At 42.6% G+C, this 23,996-nt stretch overlaps 1 protein-coding gene across 8 annotated transcripts in view; it reads left to right on the forward strand.

The window, feature by feature from the left end:
• The first annotated feature begins 627 nt into the window (after nt 1-627).
• Nucleotides 628-23,996, forward strand: part of EZH2 (enhancer of zeste 2 polycomb repressive complex 2 subunit) — a 59,379-nt gene continuing 36,010 nt past the window's right edge. For 3 of the 8 annotated variants that reach the window (XM_033166296.1, XM_033166300.1, XM_033166301.1), the window contains exons 1-5: nt 628-662; nt 16,232-16,386; nt 18,381-18,509; nt 18,774-18,890; nt 21,497-21,617. In XM_033166296.1, the coding sequence (XP_033022187.1) occupies nt 16,240-16,386; nt 18,381-18,509; nt 18,774-18,890; nt 21,497-21,617 (514 nt within the window). In that variant the 5' untranslated portion in view covers nt 628-662; nt 16,232-16,239. The remainder of the gene's footprint in view (nt 663-16,231; nt 16,387-18,380; nt 18,510-18,773; nt 18,891-21,496; nt 21,618-23,996) is intronic. The other 5 variants (XM_033166298.1, XM_033166303.1, XM_033166299.1 and 2 more) reach the window with 3 other exon arrangements.

Below are 23,996 nucleotides of genomic sequence, written 5' to 3' on the forward strand. Positions count from 1 at the left end.
AAAGGCTCTCGGGCGCTGCGCGAGCGCCTTCCTCGGGATCGCAGCGAGCGAGCGGCATCGCCGGGAAGCGGACGGACCTCTTCTTCTTCGCCCGAGGGCGCGCGGGTCCCGTCAGGGTCCCCTCCTCCACCCTTACCCCGCCTACTCTGGCGGAGCCGCTGGAGGAGCCGTTAACGGCTGCGCGCCTCCCAACAGAGGAGCCGGGAGTTTCCCTCGCGGGAGGGGGGCGAGAGAAAGGGGCTCCCGAAAGACACAAAGGCGGCGAGGCAAAAGGGCGAAGGGAAGCGCTCTCTCCCCTCCTCCCCCCGGAGCCGCGCGCGAGAACAAAGAGCTTCTCCCGCCTCCCTTTTCCCGCCCCGCACGTGGGGGGCCGAGCAGGCGCCCCGCCCCTGGCCCCGCCTCCCGCGACCGCCGGTTGGTGGGCTACGCGGCGCGCGGGCGGGAGGGCCCGTCCAATCGGGGCGCCGGCAAGCCCTCGCCAAGGAGCGCGCTGCCCATTGGGCCGCCGCCGCCGCCGCCGCCGCGTTTGCCGCTCGCGCGCTTGTCCTCAGCGGGAGGAGGCGGAGGAGGGAAAAGGGCGCGCGGGAGACGCGGGCGGAGAGGGCGCCGGAGGGGAGAGACCGAGAGCGGCGGCGGTGGCGGCGGCGGCAGAGGGCGCGAGGGTGAGCGACGGGCGGCCGCCTGAGCGGGAGCGAGGAGGGGGGGACACAGGCGTCTCTTGGGGGGGGGGCTGAGGGGGGGGGCTGAGGGAGAGGGAGCGCCCCTCCCCCTGCAACTGCCATCGGCGGCGGGGGGGGGCAGGAGCGAGGGAGTCTCGGGGCGCCGCCGCCTCTCCTCGGAGCAGCAGGTAGGGAGGCGGGCGCCTGGCCAGCCCAGGGCATGGGCCGGGGGGGGGGGGCGGGAGCCTCCTTCTCTCCCGGTGTGGGGCAGGCAGGCGCGCTTCCTCCGGGGCGCCAGGCGCTGCCCAGCTCGGGACTCAGGGAGGGAGGGAGGCGCTGGGCTTGGGCGCCGAACTGTCCTTTGTTTGAATGGGCGCCGCCTCCGCCCGTGGAGCCTCTACGCGCCCGAGGAAGCTGCCGAGTGGGAAGCCCGGCTCCGGGCGGGAGGCGTCCCTGCTGCTGCTGCTGTTGCCGCCGCCGCCGCCCTTGCCTGCTGCATTCCGGGTCGGTGGGTGGCTTGGAGGGAGGGGAACCTCCTCGCACCTTGCGGGTCCTCGGAGCAAGGGGGGCTTCCATGCATTCGTCGTGGGCTGGCTGCTCCTCCTCAGACATGCTGTTTTTCAGTGTCAAAATGCTAATCGGTATTATCCGGATTTACCTTTTCTGGGGAGAATCCACTAAGTGTAAATTCCGCCTCTGATTCACTTCAGTAGTCCCCCCCCCCATCAGCACCCCAGGACGCTTCAACCTTTTGAAGCGAAGGTGCTTTCCCACTTTACCAGAAGCATGATGGGTGATGCCAGTGGAAGAATTTTGAATAAGTTGTTGCCGCTACTATTTCCAAAATTGAAAAGCCTTGCGTAGCAAAGCAGAATTCCTATACAGTACATGTGTACTTCAAAATAGACATGCATAGGATTGTGCTGCAAGTCTTTCGTGTGACTGGTATTGGTAGAAAAGATTAATACAGTATAATACTTGCTTTTCTTTAAAGTAATCCTCATTTTTGTTAACTCGAAGGATGGATTTATCCAGTCCTGCTGATGGCAGTGATAGTTCTTCATTTTTGTGGCTGCTGTGAAACCTGAAAATACGGTGTAGCCCACTAGAATTTCCATCAGTGGAAGTCCTGACATTCATGGAGTACCATCTGATGGCTGCAGCTGTGTTTGAAGGTGTCACTTGATCAAACAAACAATGGATGGATTTTATGTCTGCAAATGAATGAGCAACATGGAAAGGAAAAGAAAACATTTGCTTTTAGATAATGCCTGTATATGTCACAGTAGGCACCATCTCAGGAGACGTATTTAAATTAATAAATAACCGTGTTTAGAGGGGGGAGTGATTGTTTTTGTTTGTTACAATGTTAGTAATCTTGTGTTTTTATATTGTAAACCAACCTGTGATCCTCGGATGAAGGGTGATAGAGAAATTTAATAAATAAAGCAAAAATTTATTGCTGTGTAAGTAAGGTAAGGAAGAATTCCTATTCTAAGAAGCTAGCTGCCATCAGCGGTTTTTGTAAGTTTTATATGAAATAGAAATCAGACTGGAGTCCTAGGCATACATTACTTCAGAGCTTTCCAAACTGTGTGTCATGACACACTAGGCTGCAGTATGTAGGTATGTTGCGCGAATGCCCCCCCCCCCCCCCGGGCTGGAAAGGTGTTAGTTTAACCTCTGGTTTGCATGTTCTCAGAGTGTGTCACCAACATGAAAAATTTGGAAACCTCTGCATTACTTGTTAAGGAGTAGTCCTAACTGAACTCAGTTACTTAGCAGCTCAATGAAAATGTGAAAAGGGCAGATGCATCAGGAGGGATCATTTCATTGAGCTGCTTAGGAGTAGGCCTAATTGAACTCAGTTGACAGGTGTATGGTTGTATTATCAGTTTCTTTTTAAAAAATGTGCTGCCAGTTGATCAGGAATAACTGATCACAAGATTTTTGGTTGGTCAACCAGTTAATTGGTATCACTTTCTAGCCCACTTTTATATGTTCCCACAAAGCTTATTCTTGCGCAGTATAAAAATAATTTTCTCTCTCTCCCCCGTATGTTTAGTGGGTATAGCAATTTGATGCCTTTAAAATGGGTATGCTAATGAATTGAACAAACTGAGCATGATACTTAAAAGGAAATAGCATGTCCAACTGTCTTTCTTTGTGGTTTTTAAAGATACCGCATTGTGAAGATAGACATTACTTTTCTTAGGCAGCAACACTAATATTGAGAGAAGCCAGCTTCACTGTGCCCTAGTGCCACTGTTACTCATTGTGGAAAAGTCACAAGGAGGATGTTTAGTTTTATGCACATTTATAGGGTATGCCTAATTGGCTGTGACTTTCTATCATCTGATATATTCCCAGTATATACTGTTTACTGGCAACATACACACGTTTCACTTGTGCAAATTCAGCTTGGCCAAATATGTAAAAAATCTGCCATTGCCCTCATCTTGGGAGAGCATTCAGAGGTGCAGGTAGAGTACATTTTTTTACAATATGCAATTTTGGCTTTGTCTGCTATCCCTGGAACGTAGCCCCCGTGTAAATTATTCTTAAATCCAAAAAGTAGTGTTTTATAAAAGGAGCAGGTAGAGACACTTGCTTGATCAGCTGCTTGTGCCGTGGACTGGTGCAGAAACATAATTGAACACCCTATGCATGCAGGAGTTCTCCAGGTTCCTCCCTCATGGACCTGAAGCTTGCAGAAAGCAGGATTGAAACCCCTTTCCACCCCATCAGCTGCTGCATGCAAAGTTCAGTTCTGTTTGGTTCCTATCTCCCTCTGCCCTTGCCACCCAACTTTGAGGGGTGGGGCCCTCCCTATCCAAGTTGACCGGTGGGGTGGGGGGAGATAAGGATCTGGATCACCAGGGCAGAAAGGTTCCTTACCCCTGTTTAAAGTATGCAGTGTTTGCATACTAAACTGTGTGATCATTGTTTGTTTTTGAAGTATTTTTATTAAAGATTTCTTGATTTACAAAAGTATGTGCAATGTCTCTCGTATTGTTTATATGTATCATTTTTACTCAAAATTGGGAAAGGAGTACGACAAGGCTGTATATTGTCTCCCTGCTTATTTAACTTATATGCAGAATACATCATGCGAAAGGCTGGACTGGATGAATCCCCAACCGGAATTAAGATTGCCGGAAAAAATATCAACAACCTCAGATATGCTGATGATACTACCTTGATGGCAGAAAGTGAGGAAGAATTGAAGAACCTTTTAATGAGGGTGAAAGAAGAGAGCGCAAAATATGGTCTGAAGCTCAACATCAAAAAAACTAAGATCATGGCCACTGGTCCCATCACCTCCTGGCAAATAGAAGGGGAAGAAATGGAGGCAGTGAGAGATTTCACCTTCTTGGGTTCCATGATCACTGCAGATGGTGACAGCAGTCACGAAATCAGAAGACGCCTGCTTCTTGGGAGAAAAGCAATGACAAACCTAGACAGCATCTTAAAAAGCAAAGACATCACCTTGCCGACAAAAGTCCGTATAGTTAAAGCTATGGTTTTCCCAGTAGTAATGTACGGAAGTGAGAGCTGGACCATAAAGAAGGCTGATCGCCGTAGAATTGATGCTTTTGAATTATGGTGCTGGAGGAGACTCTTGAGAGTCCCGTGGACTGCAAGAAGATCAAACCTATCCATTCTCAAAGAAATCAGCCCTGAGTACTCACTAGAAGGACAGATCCTGAAGTTGAGGCTCCAGTACTTTGGCCACCTCATGAGAAGAGAAGAATCCCTAGAAAAGACCCTGATGTTGGGAAAGATGGAGGGCACAAGGAGAAGGGGACGACAGAGGATGAGATGGTTGGACAGTGTTCTTGAAGCTACTAACATGAGTTTGGCCAAACTGCGAGAGGCAGTGAAGGATAGGCGTGCCTGGCGTACTCTGGTCCATGGGGTCACGAAGAGTCGGACACGACTGAACGACTGAACAACAACAACAACAACAACAAATCATTTTTACAAATCAGTTTCATTGGGAAGAAAAAGGGGGAAAGAGGTGGACAGGGGTGGGAGGATGGGTGGGGATGGGATCGGGTGACGGTGTTTCTATTTTACTTAATATATGTCGGGTTTGATGTCAGCGTTGCTTGTGCATGTTCTCTTTTGTTTGCTTGTGTTCCTTTGGTGCTGTGTGATCATTGTTGACCTGAAAATACTATCCACTATCCTGCTTTCTCTACCCCAACAGTTGCAGTCTTTTTTCTGACCACTACTGTAAAGCAGGTATGCATATTTAGTTACCTACCATGTTGAACATAGCCCACCAGCCATAGTTTGTGGTCTGCCAGGTTTTTTATGCCCATCCCCCAATTTGGCAGCCGCAGACGTGTGGCCAAAACAGAAGGTTTATCAAGACCCTTGTAGGCTGCCATCTGTGGCTGATAGACTGCATTTGGAATTGGCAGTCACAAGTTCTGTGAATACATTCGAAAGGCTAAGAGGCAACTGCATTCATTTCACATCACAGTTTCTCATTTAGGGGAAGTTTTTGACAATTATATATTGCTGAGTATTGCAGGGCGTGATGGCATCTTTTGATGCTAGCCCCATAATTCCTATTGTACTCTTGACTAACATCTGTGTTCATAATCCACTAAATATTTTTAAACTTGCTGATGTAATAACAGAGCTTCCTTTTTCTAAATAATCAGCAAGCTATTATTGTAATAAACTGAAAACAAGTATACTGTATATTGCAGTGCATTTTGGTATGCAAGGGGAGCAAGATCCATAGCACCCAGAAATTGCGTCCTGTTTTCTCTTCCATATTTTCAAATTCTTCTTCGTGGTAACTTCAAGATTTGGGTCAGAATCCAGGTAGCAGTACCTGACCCTCTTGAAGCAGAGCGATAGTTTAGCTCAGGTGTTCCCAAACTAAGGCCTGGGGGCCGGATGTAGCACAATTGCCTTCTAAATGCGGCCTGTGGATTGTCCGGGAATTGGCGTGTTTTTACATGTGTAGAATGTGTCCTTTTATTTAAAATGCATCTCTGGGTTATTTGTGGGGCCTGCCTGGTGTTTTTACATGAGTAGAATATGTGCCTTTATTTAAAATGTATCTCTGAGTTATTTGTGGGGCATAGGAATTTGTTCATATTTTTTTTCAAAATATAGTCCGGCCCCCCACAAGGTCTGAGGGACTGTGGACCGGCCCCCTCCTGAAAAAGTTTGCTGACCCCTGGTTTAGCTAGCTGATATGACAAAGTGGCATAGTTCAAAGTTTGACTTGGGGGAGAGGAAGGAATACGGACTTAATGGCCAATGGGGTGTGGAGTGAACAAGAGCCGGAAGCTATTACTGTATATTCTGGCGTATAAGACTACTTTTTAATCCAGGAAAATCTTCTCAAAAATTGGGAGTCGTCTTATACGCCGGGTGGAGAATCTGCGGTCGAGTATATCTCAAACTCTATATTTTAACTGGAAAAGTTGGGGGTCGTCTTATACGCTGGAATATACAGTAATTTATCACACAGTTTTTGTAAAAATAATGCGATCCTGCTTATTCCTAGAGTATGTGTGTAGTTAGTTAGTCATATTTTAAAATCCTACAAACCTTGTTTAAAATGAGCCTTTTAAGAGAGTTCCTTTAAAAAGAAGTCCCTTGTCTTCTAAATTTCCTTTTCTTTCTCTTTTAACCTCTCTTCTGTTTCTTTTTAAAAAAATATCTCTTACTTTATTCCTTTCTTTCTACCACCCCAATGTTTTTATTGTATTTAGATCAAAGTCATAATTTGTACAAAAATGGGAAAATATATTTGATATTAAGTTTTGTATTTTTCTCTATAAAGCCTAATAAAATTTATTTATTTTAAAAGGGTTTCTCTTGGAGCATACCTGTGTAGTATTTCAAAACAATTGAGTTCCATTATCAGGATCTAACCTGTGCATAATTGGAGCAAAATGAAGCTTAAAAGGGAAGGGAGAGAAGTTGTTGGCTTGGCCCTGTTACTAGTTGTTAAGTCTGGCGTTTAGATATTGCTGCTGTTAATCAATAGTCTGGACTGCATGGTGTTGCATTGCTAGCACATACTGTACAGCCTCTGGTGGTCCCGTTTGTCTGTTGACTCAACATAGCATACATGTGGTGGCCATTAGGCAGGGTTTTTTATTTGTTCTTTTTTCTTAAGAAAAGCAATACAAATGGCTGAATATTTAAGGTGAACCAGAATGGTTATCAAAATTAAGACAGCATGGCATGTTAGACAATAGTTGTTCTTACAGTCATGAGATGTGCAGATTTAATCTCAAGGGCCAAGAGTTTAAGAAGAGGGCATTGTGTTTCTTTGCATATTTTATTGGGTTGAAATCTGCACATCTCATGACTGGAAGGCCAGCAAGTGAAATTGTGCTAGAAAATGAATAGGAACTTAGCATAGGGCAATAAAATAAGGTACCTAAGGATCTTGAGTTGAGTTCTTCAGTTAACCTATACTGCTGGTTGTCATTTCCAAAAAGACCTATAATTGTAATTCTAATGAAGTAGCATTTCATTTTATCTTTGCGTCTGTTTTGGACATTCCTCAATCTGTTCAAATAAATGAATCTGGAAAGTCATTTTTTTTATAATATTGTGAGGCAACTCCCCATTTGCGTGCTACCAAACACCCATGCGGTGCCAGGAACCCAGAAGTGTAAATCAGAAATGGGGAGCATCCTGGAGAGTCCTCCTGGCTCACAAGAAGACCCTTCCCAGTACCCGAAGAGGACGTCCTCTTTGGGCTCTGGAGAGGGTCTCCTCATGAGCCGGAGGGACAGTGGGTCTTGTTGAGCAGCTCAGCTGACTCATGGGGAAGAAGATTCCCCATGCATCAGTGGTGCAAGCTCCGCTGCCCCTCCAGGGTGCTCCCAATATACGTGATTTTGGTTACACATTGGGGGGGGGGCCTGGAACATAGTATTGGTAGTTGCCTGTATGTTTCCTTCTCCTTATGAACAATGTTACTAGCTGCTTCCACCACTGTATGCCAGTTCCATATATTTATTAAAATAACTACAGAAACTTGCTTATTTCAGATGCAATTATAATGTCTTCATTATTACAAGCCAGGGCATAGACATGTCAGAAACCAGGCAGAGAAGTACTGCTCTGATGAGGAATGGTGAGAGCCTTTCCCTCCCCCTGCTGCCCTGGAGCAGTATAGATTTAGAACAGTGGTTTGCAGAGGGGCATAGTTCTGAAGACAAAGGTTGGGGCGAACCTGAACTCCTTCCCTGTTTGTTTTGAACATGCATATTGTCGAGAAAAAGCAGTTGCCTTTCAGATCCTGTTGAAAAGAATAAACATAGTATATGCAGAACTTTCAAACACCTATCATACCAACTCTACATTAGAAAAAAATTCTAATTACTTCTGGTACCTTTTGCAGTCTACATCTAAAACTGAAAACTTACTCTGATGAGGTTTTATTGCTAAAGTTGGTGTGTCACTAAAAAGGCACCAACCTTCTCATTGCTGTTGCAGTCGTCACATAGATAAATCATTTGCATCTCTGCCTTGGCCACTGTCTCATCTTTCTTAATCTTTTATCTTTACTTAATCTTTTTTTAAAATGAGTTTGTATGTATGGTCACCAGGTTCAGATAACATTTTTAGCTCGGTTTTCTTTTTAAATCTTGCACACACCTATAATTATTATAGAAGTTGTTATACAATGATTCCTCTCCACTCATAAATTGGGGGGGGGGGAAGGGGGGCAGCTCAATGAAAATGTGAAAAGGGCAGATGCTAAGCATGAGGAGGGATCATTAGGAAGGGGGCTGAATATAAATCTGCCAGCAGCACAGTGCCAAATCACAACATCACAATTGTTGGAACAGCTGAGAAGTGGGAAGGAGGCACATAGCATTTTTACTGCACCCCGTACCTCCTGCATCTGTCACCAGTACCGGGGCTGTGAGAGACGTATGTAGCAGCCACCCAGGGAGGGCATCCTAGCTTGTGTGAGATTGACATCTAGCCTCTTCAACAGCAGGAAATTCGGCTCCAGAAGGAGATTTGGCATCCCATTTGCTGTAATGCTAGGGAAGAAGAGGATTGGGGACTTCAATGCATTATTGCTCTGCTGTAGTAACTATTGTACCACCATCTATTTTAATTGTTATTTGAATATATACAGGCATGCCCCCCACTTACATGGGGGTAACGGGCTGTGCCCCCGCATGCATCAGTGAAATTTCATAAAGTGGGGGGCATCCCACTTTAATAGGGAGGGTGTGAATGGAGGACCCCCTGGAAATCACTGCTTGGTATAAGTAGTGTTGGGCCAGAGAATGAGAAACTTCCATTGGATTGTCTGCTTCAAATGTTGCAAGTAAGTGCTCTTACTTAGATAGGACAAGTGAAAAATAGGCAAAGGTTTTGGCTTCCTAGAACAGGGGTTCCCAGAGTGTGGTCCACAGACCACCAGAGGTTTGTGAGCTACACTTAGGTGGCATGTGGCAGCAGCTCTGTGGAGCAGGATAGCTGTGCATGTGAGCAATGGTGTGTGCTCCATCGTTCTTAAAACGAGCAGAACGTGACCGAGGTGGAGAGGTGCCTTTTGTCTTCCCAGAGGGACAAAGCTGCAACTGGTAGCAACATGGGGGATGGTCCCAACTGGGGAAAGAGGCTAACAAGGCACTTAAGGAGCAAAGTGTTAGTGCATGGGCAGAATGAATGCTGAATCTGACTGAGGACTCAAGCTGACATAGATTACACCAAACATTGAAAAACTTTGTTTAACACATCCATTGCTTTTAAATTGCCTTTAATTGTATTTGTATTACTATTTCTTACCACACTGAATTCTATATACTTTTTAAAAAAAAAAAAAAGTTGAGCATTTAGCGCAGCACATTACAAATGCTAAACAACAGGCAGAAAAACCATTAAGTGGTCTGCCAAGACTCTTAGCAATTTTCAAGTGGTCTGGGTGAAAGAAAGGAGAACCACTGTCCTAGAATGAAATGCTCCTGGTACAGTGGTACCTCGGGTTACAGATGCTTCAGGTTACAGACTCCGCTAACCCAGAAATAGTACCTTGGATTAAGAACTTTGCTTCAGGATGAGAACAGAAATCGCGTGGCAGCAGGAGGCCCCATTAGCTAAATTGGTACCTCAGGTTAAGAACAGTTTCAGGTTAAGAACGGACTTCCAGAACGAATTACTAAGTTCTTAACCCGAGGTACCACTGTAGTAGTAATTAAAGGGGCATGGAGTTGAAGACAGTGACATTTACATTGTGCACTTCACTGCATCAGTTTACTTACATTATTGATGCTTGCATGGCTTCTGGCTAACACGTTCACCATGTTCTATATGCAATTCTAATGAAGTTTAAATTCTGCAGAAACGCCCTAAACAACTAGAGCTGCCATTTAGTTATTTTTCTTCAAACCCCACCCCTCAACATAACCATGAGCTTTATGGTCCTCTTAATAATATTTCCCAAGTTGAGTTTGCTCTAGGGGTTTTCCATTTACAGTATGGGTAATAGTCATTCTGCCTGTTGAGATTTTATTTTTACAATATTTATAGACCACATTTAAGGTAGACCTCACAAGGCAGTTTACATAAGATTATTTCTGTAATAAGCATCATTTAAAAAAAAAAACAACTTGCAATGGAATGGAAAAGGCAACTTGTTTGTTTTGAAAAAATATGTAACCGCCCCTTCTTACTTGGCTCAGGGTAAGATGGTTCTGCAGATTTCCCTGGGGTAGCAGATGGTGGGGCACTATGGGAGCTGCATGGCGACAGTTCCTCAGACTTCTTTCTTTGAGCCAGAAAACTGCAAGGAGACACTGAAGGAAATCAGTGGTCCCTTAGACATTTGAGAACATAGCTGGTCCTTGTGCATATCCTTGGTTTTCAGACACCCAGTTTATAAAATAATACCAATGCCCTGGGGTGTCTTTTTAGGCTGAACATCTAGGTCTGGGAAAACTAAACAAATCAGTTTGTATATAACAGCCCTGTTTGTCATCTTGCTATTTTTTGTGTGAAACACAACAATTTTGTGGAGGAGCAGAGCAAAGAAGAAGAAACTTTTTTCCCCTTTGATGCAAGTGATGGGAATACCTTCTCCATTTCAAATGTTATCTGCTCTGCAGATTCACTCTGCCTGTTTTTCAGTAGAGGATGTTTATATTTACTTTGAGAAGTTGTGAATGTTGTTGCAGCTTTGCAGTCTGTTCTGCAGTGTTAACTAATGTTCCATAAAGGAGCTTCTTTGCAGTGAAGTTATTTCTTCTATAGAAGTAATACAGTACTGTACAGTACTAACATTTCTGTGCACTGAAAATTCATGCAGATGGTGTTTTCTTTCTTGAGCATGCAGTGAAGCTCCCTATGGCACCAAAAATGTTTTTACTTGATGAAGAAGCTGCAGGACATGAAATGTATAGGAATTAAATTAGTCAAAAGGACTGATATAGATAAGAGGATTGGAATCTGCTGGTAACAGCCCAGGCCTGGACTTGTATTCTTTTGATTTGGTTTGCACAATGTCTGGGATAGTCATGGGCTGTGTTTTGTCTTGGTTCAGTGTGAGAATGTTCAAGCCATTTGTTGCTTTTTTAGAGAAGCTCTTTGTAACTGACTTAAGTATTGACTGCTGTATACCAAATACATGCAGATAACAGCTTTGTAATTGTCTAGTTGCTTTTTAAGGTATTGCGGCAGTGAAGAGTTTGTGAATGTAGCATAATTGACTTCCTTCATTTTTGTTTGATACACTTTCTCTTTCTTAAACTTACTCATTTGTATATTTCTCCTCTTTTGGTTTATGCAATAATGGGATTCAGAATTAATTGCTGTTTTGCAGGACAATGCCAATTATTGTGCCATCCAAACCCGAGATCCATTGGAGGGGGTTAGGATACAGCAGAACTGGTTCTGTCCCAGATACCAGGAAGGAACCTTTGGGCCTCCGTGCCTCTCCAGAGTGCAAGAGGTGCAGAACAAACTGGCATCCTCAGGAATAGGCCTTTTTGTACCTGATTGTGGTGGCTAAACCTGAGATGGTCCTGTGCATTTGTTATGGGAGCCTGGATAAGGAGTGCAGCAGGAAATGGTACACAAATGCTGTTGAGAAGAATAGCACCCTGGGCATCCACCATTGGGGATTGCATGTTCGAGTGATGTAATAACAGTGTGTGCTTAAGAGAGCAAGTTTGTTCAGTCATGCCATTCCAGGAGGCTCTGAACAAGAAGATGCTCACCCCTATCATGTCTTATGAGCCAGTGCAGGGCAGTGGTGTTGGCACCATTACAGAAGGGACACGCTAATGGAGTGGGGGACACAGGTGGTGGATACTGGGGTTACTTCAAGCATAGTGGCCATGCCTCTTCTCCTGCAATCTCTTTGTCCAGTTCCTGTTATTCCCATGCTGACCCAGGATATCTATGACAGTCAGCAGAATGCTGGTGACCCATCTGCACCTGTGATCATGGTGGCCCTGCAGAGGAAGTGGTGGAGGGTGTGGAAGCTGCCTGCCTGGTCTGCCCATCTACCCCTTTCCTCTTTTTCTTTAGAGCCCCAACAGTGAAAGTGGGTTTTGTGCATGTCTTCCTGTGTTCCAGGGGTAGCCTCTATGGGCACCCTGGCTTCTTTGTTGGGCACAGGGATGGTTCCCTGGGCCTGGATTAGTAATGCCCCTTCCTTTGTTCCCCTTGCAGGCACTCTTCCCATCGGCCCAGCAGCCTTTGTGAACATAGTTCAGATAAAATACAAAACCGTGTATGTCACTGGATAGAAATGTATTAATATGGAACTAAACTGACAATATCACCATACAAAAAGCATTCATAGATATTTCCTCAGAGGCAAAGCCTATATATGCTTTAAAACATCAAAGTGCTGATACAAAGTGCAATATACAAAGTGCAATATAATGTTCAATATAATGTTAAAGATGGTTATGCAAAAGTCTATAAGACGCATGGGTCCATCCTCCCAATGTTGGAGAAGGTTACACAAAGTCACTCAAAACATGTGGGTATGTCCTCCCAACGGGTGGCCAGCTTCAAAACTTCCCGTTTCACCAGCAGTTTCTTCAAGGTCTGGACTTTATCTTTGATAACAAAATACAAACCATCAACTTTACTAGAGATATAAGTTCAATTATACAATAAAAAGGCTTAATAAAAATTCATGTACTCACCATCAAATCAGAACTAGGATATTAAACATAGCTAAGCTATTCAAAGTGCCTCAGACTCCCATCATTCCAATATAGCTAATGCGGACTGAAACTTTCTCCAGGTTAAATACTTGCAGGCAGGCTAACATTTAAAGGAACAGATTACTATTGCTACTATGCTTGATGTAGATATTTAAAGATATAGCTCCATTCAAAGATATAGCTTCATTAAAAACATCAGTACATGATATACAGACTTTCAACAACTTCTTAAAAAGGTTATAAGAAATCCTATAGAGATTCTTGTATAGTCCGAGCATCAACATTGCTGTCAGGGACTATATAAATATATGATAGATTTGTATAAATAACAGTAAATTAGTATACAAAGGTTTCCCCAGCTTACAAATAAGGACTAAAATCAATACTGAGATTTAAACCTGTGGGGGCTAAGACCCAAATCTGTATATCCAATAGGATTCCTTCTGATGTAGTTTCTTTTTTAAAATTTCAATATTTACCTCAGGGATGGAATGCTTGTAAATCACAAACCACTGAAAGTCAGTGGGCTTATGGTTCGCCTCGACTAAATGTGAAGTGAGGGGTGCTTCCATGATTTTATTTTGAATGTGATTTTTATGCTCCAACATTCGCATTTTAACTGGTCTTATGGTGCTTCCTATGTACCATAAGCCACAGGTACATTGTATAGCATATACGACTCCTCTAGAGTCGCAGGTTGTGAATGATTCTAGTTGGATGGTATTGTTAGTCCCTGGTATATTGAATTTTTTCACTTCCTTGGTTAATTTGCACGCAGCACATTTCCCACATTTAAAAAGTCTCTGCAAAACTGATTGGTTGTGACTTTCCAGGGCTGGTAATGCTGCATGTACTAGCATGTTTTTAAGGTTTTTTGTTCGCGGAAACCGATGCATGGTGTTAAATAACAACCTGGTATTTCTTTTATTAGGTGCCAGTGCTTCTTAATTATTTTGCTAATAGAATATGAAAGTGGAGTGTGATCAATGGCACATGTTATGGACGAAGTTTATTGTCTGGGACGTTTTTCGAATAGACTATATCTAGGTCTTTGAAGGGCTCTGGTTTGTGCTGTTTTAATCACTTCATGTGGGTAACCCCTGGAGAAGAATTCTTGTGCCATGATCTGACTATCATTCTTGTAATCTTTAGGAGAAGTGGAGTTCCATTTAATCTGTAAAAATTGACCATAAGGTAAATTATGTTTTTAATTGGTTAGGGTAAAAAGATTTATAATGAAGATATGATGTTTTGTCTGTGTGCTTTTTAAAGGTTCGAACTGCTAGTTTGTTAGCAGTATCACGATATACTATAGTGTCTAGAAACGTTACTTCTTGGCTATGGTAATGGCATGGGTATGTTATGTTGGGATGGATGTTGTTGCACCAAGAAAAAAATTCAGTTATATTTTCAGCTGCTTCAAAAATCCAGAACAGATCGTCCACGAACCTCTTGTAGAATATTATTTTATCAAAAAAAGATTAACTTCTTGATTTATAATGAAGTCTTCCTCAATTTTTCCCATGAACAAATTAGCAATGCTTGGTGCACATGCGCTACCCATAGCCACTCCCTTAGTCTGTAAAAAGAAATCCTTACCAAATTTTAAAAAATTGTGTTCAAAAATTAAATCGACCAATTCCATAAGAAAAAAAGTGGGTGGTTGCTGTATATATGGGTGGTTGCTCTGGCCAAAAATATATTTTCCACTATGCAGCGAACCTCATCTAAAGGTATATTCGTATATAAGGAGGTCACGTCCATGGTCACCAGAATAGCCGATGTGGGTATATGCAAACCCTCAACTTTTGCAATGAAATCTCTAGTGTCATGTAGGTAAGAGGGTAATTTAGTAACACAGGGATTTAGAAAGGAATCTATGTACTTTGAAAGGGGCTCCAAAAGTGAGCCAGAACCTGATACAATAGGCCTACCAGGCTGCCTTCTCTGGCCACCCTCCCATAGCACACACCAATGCTGGTTCTCATGCTGACGCTGCTCTGGGTAACCACAGATGCCTCCAATGCAGCTGTGAGGCAGAACCTGAGTGGCCAGTGGTGACTGTGGTAGAGTTGCACAGAGACATTGCGGTGGGGCTCTCTCCTCGTTGCAATGGGGGGGGGGGTTCTGTGGTAGGGGAAGGTGGTGGTGCCATGTCTGATGCTGCATAGCAACAAGGATGCTGGAATGCCCCTTGCTGAGCAGGCTGTGGAGCCAGGCAATTTGCATGAGGCATTTTGTTTGCAGTAAAGGCTTGTTTTTGCATTGACCCCTGTGAAGTGCCAGGTTTCCTTGGTCTGATGTAGGGACCATTGAGTGCTTGTGCTGCTGGCAGAGCCATGTGCATGAGTTCTGCATGTGCTGATGGTTGGCCACGTGTGTTTTGAGTGAGGCAAGTGTTCCTAATAGGTGGTGTGTTTGGATTGGCTGGCAATGGCAGCATTGCTGTGAATGCCATGGGCCTGTGTTTGGGGCTTCTGCTGAGCTCTTAAGTTTTTAGCTGGCTTCAGATTCTTTTTTCTCTGGCAGAGCGCATGATTTTTTTTTTTAGCAAAATGGCCTGCTCAACTACAAGCTAAATACTAAATGCTAAAGGCCCTTGTCTGTGTAATTGATGTATCCTAATATTTTATATTTCCTATAATTTAAACTTAAAAAGCACACAGGCTTACTCAGCTCTGCAGCCTTGTAAATTTCTGTTGTGTCTTTCTAACACAAGCTTCCATGACAGCTATCAACATTTCTTCATCATAGTAAAAAACTTATCTACACAACTTAAAAATGATTTCTAATTGGGAGGCCCAGGCTAAGTTATCTAGTAGCCTTAGCACTGAGCTCATCTCATGTTTAAGAGTGAGGATTAATGTTCATTATAAGTCTGCTAATAGCAGGTGCCTTTCCCCCACTCCTTGTGAGCACTCTGCATTTGTGACTAATGAATTGCTGGAGTTATTTGTCATGACCAGAAACTGCAATCTCTTATCAACACACAACACACATTTGTAAGATTTGCAGTGGTGAGTCTATGGAACGGAGCAGAAAGCAGCTGCCGCACACTGAACCTCAACTTAAACGTCAAGGATTATATCTTGAGACTTCTGTGGCTTATGGAACCCATACTATTAGGATGGAGTGGCAGCAAAGCCTAGACTTATTTACTACAAAGGCAGGGTTAAGGATAGGACTCTGGAGTATACTATCATTTGAATTTTCCAGATGAAAAAGTAGCACTGTAATTTTGGAAGCTACAGATGGGCTATATCCCATTTCAGATATAGGCTCCTTTGCATGCATAAACAGGCCCTTGGTCTTAGAATAGATATCAGCCACTTAGTAGGCCTGACTGTGTTTGATCTTATATCTAGGTTCTATTCCTTACAGGGATAATCATGGGTCAGACCGGAAAGAAATCTGAGAAAGGACCAATTTGCTGGAGGAAGCGTGTAAAATCAGAATATATGCGACTTAGGCAACTCAAGAGATTCAGACGGGCAGATGAAGTAAAGGTAACTAAGACACCTAATCCCAATAATAAGGTATTAAGATGACTCTTTTTCAGTATGAATTTGTTTTTATACTGTAGTTTTGTAGTAAAATATTTTATTTTGCTTTTGACTTTCACCCTGTATTGGTTCTGATAAAAGGGCAACCATGAGAGCATTCAGCAATAAAATGAGGCTGTCTCTCGTTGCGTTTCAACAATTTCTCATGTTGTGATCTAGTTAGTTCTGATGATACTCTGACTCTGGAATATCTTTCTAGGGAGTCTTAACCAGTGCTGACATTACAGTTTTTTTAGAACACCAGGTTAAAAAAGTTATTCACTTGGGCATTTTAAATTGTTGTTATGGCCCCTGTTCTGCCTTTGTATCTCTGTTCTGTTTTGTATTTTTATTGTTCCTCAATGTTATCAAATGCTTGAGGGATATTCCGTTGCATTAGAATTATAATGTATATTCTGCAACTGGACCTAATGGTCATGGGTACCTTTACCTTTATTATTGTACCTTGTTGGTAATATTGTGCCCTGAGCAAGGATAACATTTGGTGTGCCCCCCCCCCATTTCTTATTTTCCTGATTGAATTGTTGTTGTTGTCGTTATTATTATTATTATTATTATTATTATTATTATTATTATTATTACATCCCCTTGGCTCGGTGCCCTGTGCAGGGGAACTGCCTGCACAGCCCTAAATCCAGCACTGCCTGGAATCAGTCTAGACATTAAAAATAAGTAAATAAATAGCTGTTTTCCATTCAGTATTGTTGTCCCTTTTAGAAAGATTCATATACTGTATTGGCATTAGAAAACGTTTTGTTTGTATATGCAAAGTGCATAATATCTTACCACCCTCACTATAGAATTTGGATTTTTGCAACAGAACGACTATAATCTAAAGAGCCCAGTGGGATTTCTGGCTTTGAAAGTGGACACCCATGTCATATTGCAAACTACTTTTGAAAGTGTTGTCAGTTTCTGAAGGGATCTGCTAAGTGGCACACAGGGCTGCTGTTTGAAAAACACAATCCCCAAGGGCATCTTCGGTTCATTGGCCAGCCCCAAATTATAATTGCCATATAATGCAAGTGGAGTAAGCTGAATGAATGGTGTCCTGCAAAATTTCATTTAAAATATTATGTTTGTTGAACACAAATTTAAGTACCTTCTAAAGGTGATGCTTCATTAAAACAGCTTTCATCTTTTTGAACTGTTTATTCACTTTAATATTGTTTGGAAAGAACTACTTTTTCTGAATTGTTTTGTTGAGGTCAGATAAGCTGCTTTGCAAGATTAATGTCCACATTATAGACCACCTGTGATTATCTCCATAAAGTTCTCCACATTGTGCTGAATCAATAGGGCTTCTGCATGTACTCTGTAACTTTTCAGGATCTCTTTCCCATAACAGCAGTCAGCCCTCCCGTTGCCAGTTGCTCCTAGAAGTCTGGGAACATGGAGTGGCATCTGGTACAGTGTGAGGGCCTGTGGTCAGAAATCAAAGTTGTAGACAATCCAATGCTCTAGGTGCGAACATGTGGTTCTTTAGTCATTATCTTAAAACAATAACCCTGATGGTAAGCTAATATTACCCATATATTGCAAGGGGTGTGGGCTGCGAGAGATGGTTGCCCAAAGCAGCCTGGAGAGATTCCTAGTTCATAAGTCATGTTCTTAAGCTCTACATTACACTAGTTCACACCTGGTTTGCTGCTTTATGCTGAGTCTGATCATTGGCCGTGGGTGTCAGGGCTGAACCTGGGGTCTTCGGTGTGCAAAGCATGTGCTCTACCACTGAACTACATTCAGTGAAGTCAAACTCCAGTGTTTCAGATGAGACACCTTCCCAGTCCTGCTTGACAATGCTGGGACTTGAATCTGAGACCTTCTGCACGCAAAGCAGGTGTTCTGCTATGGAGCTATATCCCTTCCCTGTCTTTCACAGTCAGATGAGCATTGTTTTTAGATACCCAAATAACTTTACAAATGCTTGTGGGTTCTTGGTTCTTAAAACATTATTTCATTTCCAGAGCATGTTTAATTCTAATCGTCAGAAGATCCAAGAAAGAACAGAAATATTAAATCAAGAATGGAAGCAACGCCGGATACAACCTGTGCACATCATGACTTCTGTGAGCTCATTGCGTGGGACCAGGGAGGTTGGTTAACATGATGTGTTTGCTTGAAATGTTGTTAGAAAGTAGACATTACCTATACTATGTATGGTGTGCACCATACCTAAGGAACAACCCTATCTGAGTAAAAGCAAACATTTAAGTACTTTTCAATGTTAGCATTTCTTTTAGAATTAAAACTGTTCACTTTATCCCTTGGAAATGCACACCTTTGTTTGTCAAGTCAGGTTTTTGCTGCTGTTTGAAAACAACGTACTACTAGTAGTGTAATTGTATCTCTTCTTCCAGTGTTCAGTCACCAGTGACTTAGATTTTCCAAAGCAAGTAATTCCCCTCAAGACCCTGAATGCTGTTGCTTCAGTACCCATAATGTACTCTTGGTCTCCCCTTCAGCAAAACTTTATGGTAAGTGAAATACGGACACTAAACCAACTGAAATGGAAACCAGCAAAGGAGTCTGCTTTGCCGATGATAGTAATAGCTGAATAATAGTTGATACCATCTTTCTAGTATCGTGTGACTCTGCAGTGCCACCATGCCCAATAATTGTTATAAATGGTTCAGCAAACTTAATTGTGTGTCATAATTGATTCCTGATAAAATTAATTTTATTATGTGCAAATGCTGGATTTTGCAGAAAGCATCTGAATGCATCTTTTGAGTAAAGTCACAATGTCATAATTCTTCATGGATGAATAAATCTGGACATTTTGGTATGAGGAAATTTTTACAGAACTTGCACCAAACATTTAAGAAATGTAGGAAGTGTTAGCTACTTGCTGTTGCTTTATGGTCTTCAGAAGCTGATTCACAAAAGGACTCTATTTTGGACAGATAATTTGGCATCCAATAGACAACTCAGAGTAGCCAGAATAAAGAATTAAAATAGAAGAGTTGCATTGAACTGTGCTTCTCAGCTGATGGTATGGTTCGTAAGGTAAGTGGGAAGGGAAGCAATTTTCAGTGTCTTTCTCGCAGACTCTCCTTTGTTGGAGGTTTTTAAGCAGAGGTTGGTTGGCCATCTGTCATGGATACTTTAGTTGAGATTCCTCCATGCCTGAGGTTGAACTAGAAGACCCCCAGGGTCCATTCCAACTCTATAATAACAGGTCACCTGAAGTCATTGTGATGTCAGGATCCCCTGGCAGATGACTCTTCCCACCTGTTAAAATTAGCCTGTAGAGGGTGAGAGAGGTAAGGATCTGGCCCACCAGCCTGATCCAGTTCCCTTTCCGCACACCTTAAAGAGGCATTTCAAAAGAATTATTAAAGCTAGTTTTATTTGCTTTTATTTTTTGTTCAAAAAATAACACCCCCAACTAAAAATAAATAAATCATCCATTAAAACCAGCATAAAACTAAACAGAAAAATTGAAGGGCAGTATGAAATGTGTAAATAAATTGCTGGACTTACCATGTCAGTTGAGCAGCTTGCAAAAGATAAAATATATATTTTTGGTTTGGAAGAAATAAGCCAAATGCACCCCTTCCCCCTTTCTCTACATATACAGTGGTACCTCGGTTTAAGAACAGGCCTGTTTACGAACGATTCGGTTTACGAACTCCGCAAAACCGGAAGTAGTGTCCTGGTTTGCAAACTTTACCTCGGTCTAAGAACGGAATCCGAACGGTGGAAGGGCACCGGCGGTGGGAGGCCTCATCAGGGAAAGCGTGCCTCGGTTTAAGAACAGTTTTAGTTTAAGAATGGACTTCTGGAAGTTCGTAAACCGAGGTACCACTGTATAGAGAAAAATTATTTGAATGAAGGTAGTGGCACAAAAAAACAGTATAGTCACAAAATAAATATTTTATGCAAAATTTTCAGCAAGGGCACTCCTTAATACAGAGGTGTGGAGACTTCTGCCTTGTGGGAGCTACTTTATTTCTTTTTGCCATAACCTATATAGAGAAAAAAGAAATACATTTAGAATTAAATATTTCTGTGTCCAGGTATTTGTTTTGTATACAGGAACTGAGCTGAGCTCAGTCATCCCAAGCAAAAATCCACTTCTGGCTACCACTAGCTAGCAGTATAATTTAGAGCAGGGAGACTTCAGTTGGGAGTCCTTGCTAATCTTTGCAAATTACCTAGAGATCTATCAATAAATTCCAGTCTACCTTCTGCCTACCCCTGCCTAAATGAATAGGTTTTTAAAAGTATTGTTTAACTATGTTTTTATGTATTCAAAGATGTGCACACACACACACACATTTGATTATAAAATGCTATATGCCTTTTATGTCTTAATATGAGTACAGAGCTGTTTAATCTATGGAAATGATTAACTACAGAAGGTCACTCTTCCCTCACAAATGCCCAGGGACATACACAGAAATGTTGTTACATGAGCATCTGCCTCACATGGTGACTGTATACTGCATATGACTATGTAATGCACATGACTGGCATTTGGAAAAAAATTCCACTGAAATGTCTGCTAAAGAAATTGCTGTGGCCCTTTGTGTATATTCTACAAGATCACTCCTGACTACACCCCTTCCAATGATCTGGATGTCCCTCCTGCACTTTTGTAGGGTCACAAAGTATGAACTGAGCAATAGTTTAGCTTATAAAACAGTTTATTACAGTGAATGCTCATTGCACAGCAATTTCTACCACAAGCCTAAAGGAAAATGAGTAAAGACCATTTAGGCCATTGCCTAATCCAGAATCTAGCATGTGTGCTGGCCTCTTCGTTTCAATGGAAAAATCACATCCATGTGTACAAAGGAATGTGCAGGTGGCTTTGCTGATTCTGTTCTTAAGGAAAGGGGCATCGCTTTCAGGTGAGAGGAAGTAGAGATGAGGTACCATTCTCAGGAGACCTTGCTATATAGAGGTACCATATATTAGTGGACGGCTATGGAATTTTGATTTAGTATCCATGGAATTGTTGCTTTTGATGTGAGTTGTTGGTTGCTTTGCTTTTTGGTTTTGCCATGCCAGGGATTGATGAGTGATCAGAATTCGTGCTTGTGAGAGACTTTTATATTTCTTACCTTATGTCTAGGTAGAGGATGAGACAGTTTTACATAACATTCCTTACATGGGAGATGAAGTGCTTGACCAGGATGGAACTTTTATTGAAGAATTAATCAAAAACTATGATGGAAAGGTACACGGAGACAGAGGTGAGTTAGGATGTGTGTGTTTGTAAGTTGACTCCTACTGATGGCCAGTCTGGGTGGCCTGTGCTGGTCGACTGTGCTGTGCTGAGCTTAACTACCTCAAAAGCCCACCAGGATATAAAAAGCACAATTATTTTGCTTCATACAGAATGAGAAATGCATGATTTAGTGCCATAATTATGCCTTTGGAAATAAACATCAATTCTTATATTTAAAAACAAGAATGAGAAGTAATATGTATTTCCAAAAATGTAATTATTATTCTAAATCACATGTTTTCCATGAAGCAAAATAATTGTACCGGCTTGCTTTCCAGATAGTTGGCTCCACCTGCAGAATACAGGAATATACCCTTTTCTACTTCTCACATAAGGGTTTTGTGCCTCTGCAGAGCTCATTCAAGGAGCTTGTAAAACCAGGCTAGAGTTTTGACATGCGTCCCACCTTTGTATCCCTTCAAAGAATGTGGCTTCTTCTCACTTTTTACCACAACAGTCGCTTGTTCAGAAAGCACTTTGGGCCTAGAACATTCTGAGAAGAAGAGACCTGTGTGGACCACCTGGGCTGACCGCTGTAACTTGGCTCTGTATTGGGGTGGAGTGCTTGTTGAGACCTGATGTTTTCTTCCTTCCAAAACTTTTCATTGTTCCTCCTTCCTTGTTTCTTCCAAGCCTGGCATTGGACATAAAGAGCGCTTTAGTTACCTTGAATCTGAGCCCTCTTTTTACTTGGATAGGATTGATGTGTTAAGGGGGAGTTGGTGGCAGTTCATCTGCTATGAAGATGGCAAGAAGAATGAACTTCTCTCTACCCAACATTTTGCTTCTGGATTTAATTGAAGGTTCACCTCCACAATGAGTGTCAGGGCTGGTCGATTCCTCTTCACATTACCACACAAACGTCTCTTGGTCTTTATAATTTTTATTAAGAATTCACAAACAGTATTTATAAATAGTTCTTAACTTCAACTATCACTCCAGAGAGTCATTCAGTTCAGATACCTTCTGAGCGCTGCTTCTCCCCTGACCAGCAACTCTCAAAAGGCTTTCCCCGCTCTTTTTCTAACCTCCTCCTCGTGAGGACTGGCTTGTACCTCCCCTCCCCCGAGTTGGAGTCATCACTTAACCCTTGCCTCTGGGAACATTCTAACTCTCTTTCTAACTCTACTCTGACATCACCCCTCCCCTAAGCCACCCTCCCTCCTCCTCGCTCTCCTCGGTTTCTGAAGGGCTGAATCCTATGAACTCATCTTCCTCACTATCTCTCTTCGAAAATTTCTTGAAGATACCAGTTATGGGGCTTAGGTTTGTGGGGATATTTACAATGAAACTTTCTCTGCAGTTCCGGAACATTTATTTTTTCTGCTGGTTCCCATGAATTCTCAGATGCATCTAACCCTTTCCATGCAACCAAATACTGTAATTTCCTCCTGCTTATCCTCGAATCTAATATCTCTCCCACTTCGTTCTCCTCTTCCTCCACCACTGTGGGGAAAGGAGGTGGTTCCCTTGTCACCTGGTATTTATGAGCTGGTACAAACACTGACAATAAAGATCTATGAAATACAGGGTGTATTCTCATATTTTCAGGTAACTGAAGCTTGAAAGCGACTGGATTAATTTGAGCCATTACTTGGAAAGGCCCTATTCTTCTTGGTTTTAGCTTTTTACATCTCCCTTGTATTGGTAGTCCCTTGGTAGACAGCCATACCCAATTCCCTACTTGGATTTCTTCCCCAACACGCCGGTGTCTGTCTGCAGCTATTTTGTAAGCTTCCTTAGCATCTTCCAACTCCTCCTTCAATAACTCATGAGTGCATCTCAACTCCTCTACCATTTGTTCTGCTGCTGGTACTGCTAACTGCTCCTCTTGCCCCGGGAATGCCCTTGGATGCAAGCCATAATTTGCCACAAATGGCGCTCTGCCCGTAGACACATGCAGTGCATTATTATACGCAAATTCTGCTAGACTCAGTTTTTCTACCCACCCGCTTTGTTGACCACCCGTATAACACCTCAGATACTGTTGTAGGGTTGCATTCGTTCTTTCTGCTTCCCCATTGGTTTGCGGGTGTCTCGCTGACGTGAGGCTCAGCTCCACATCTAGCAATTGCATTAATCTCCTCCAAAATTGTGATGTAAATTGAGCCGCTCTATCTGAAATAATTTGTGATGGCATACCATGCAACCTAAAAATATTATCTAAAAACATCTTAGCGGTTTCCTGTGCGGTAGGAATTTTGGTACATGGTATGAAATGCGCCATCTTGGTTAGCATGTCAACCACCACAAAGATCACTGTTTGCCTGTGCGATGCTGGTAGATCCGTTACAAAATCCATAGACACCACCTCCCAAGGCCTTCCCGGTGTGGGCATAGGTTG

The sequence above is a fragment of the Lacerta agilis genome, chromosome 12, assembly GCF_009819535.1.
Source record: "Lacerta agilis isolate rLacAgi1 chromosome 12, rLacAgi1.pri, whole genome shotgun sequence".
NCBI lineage: Eukaryota > Metazoa > Chordata > Lepidosauria > Squamata > Lacertidae > Lacerta > Lacerta agilis.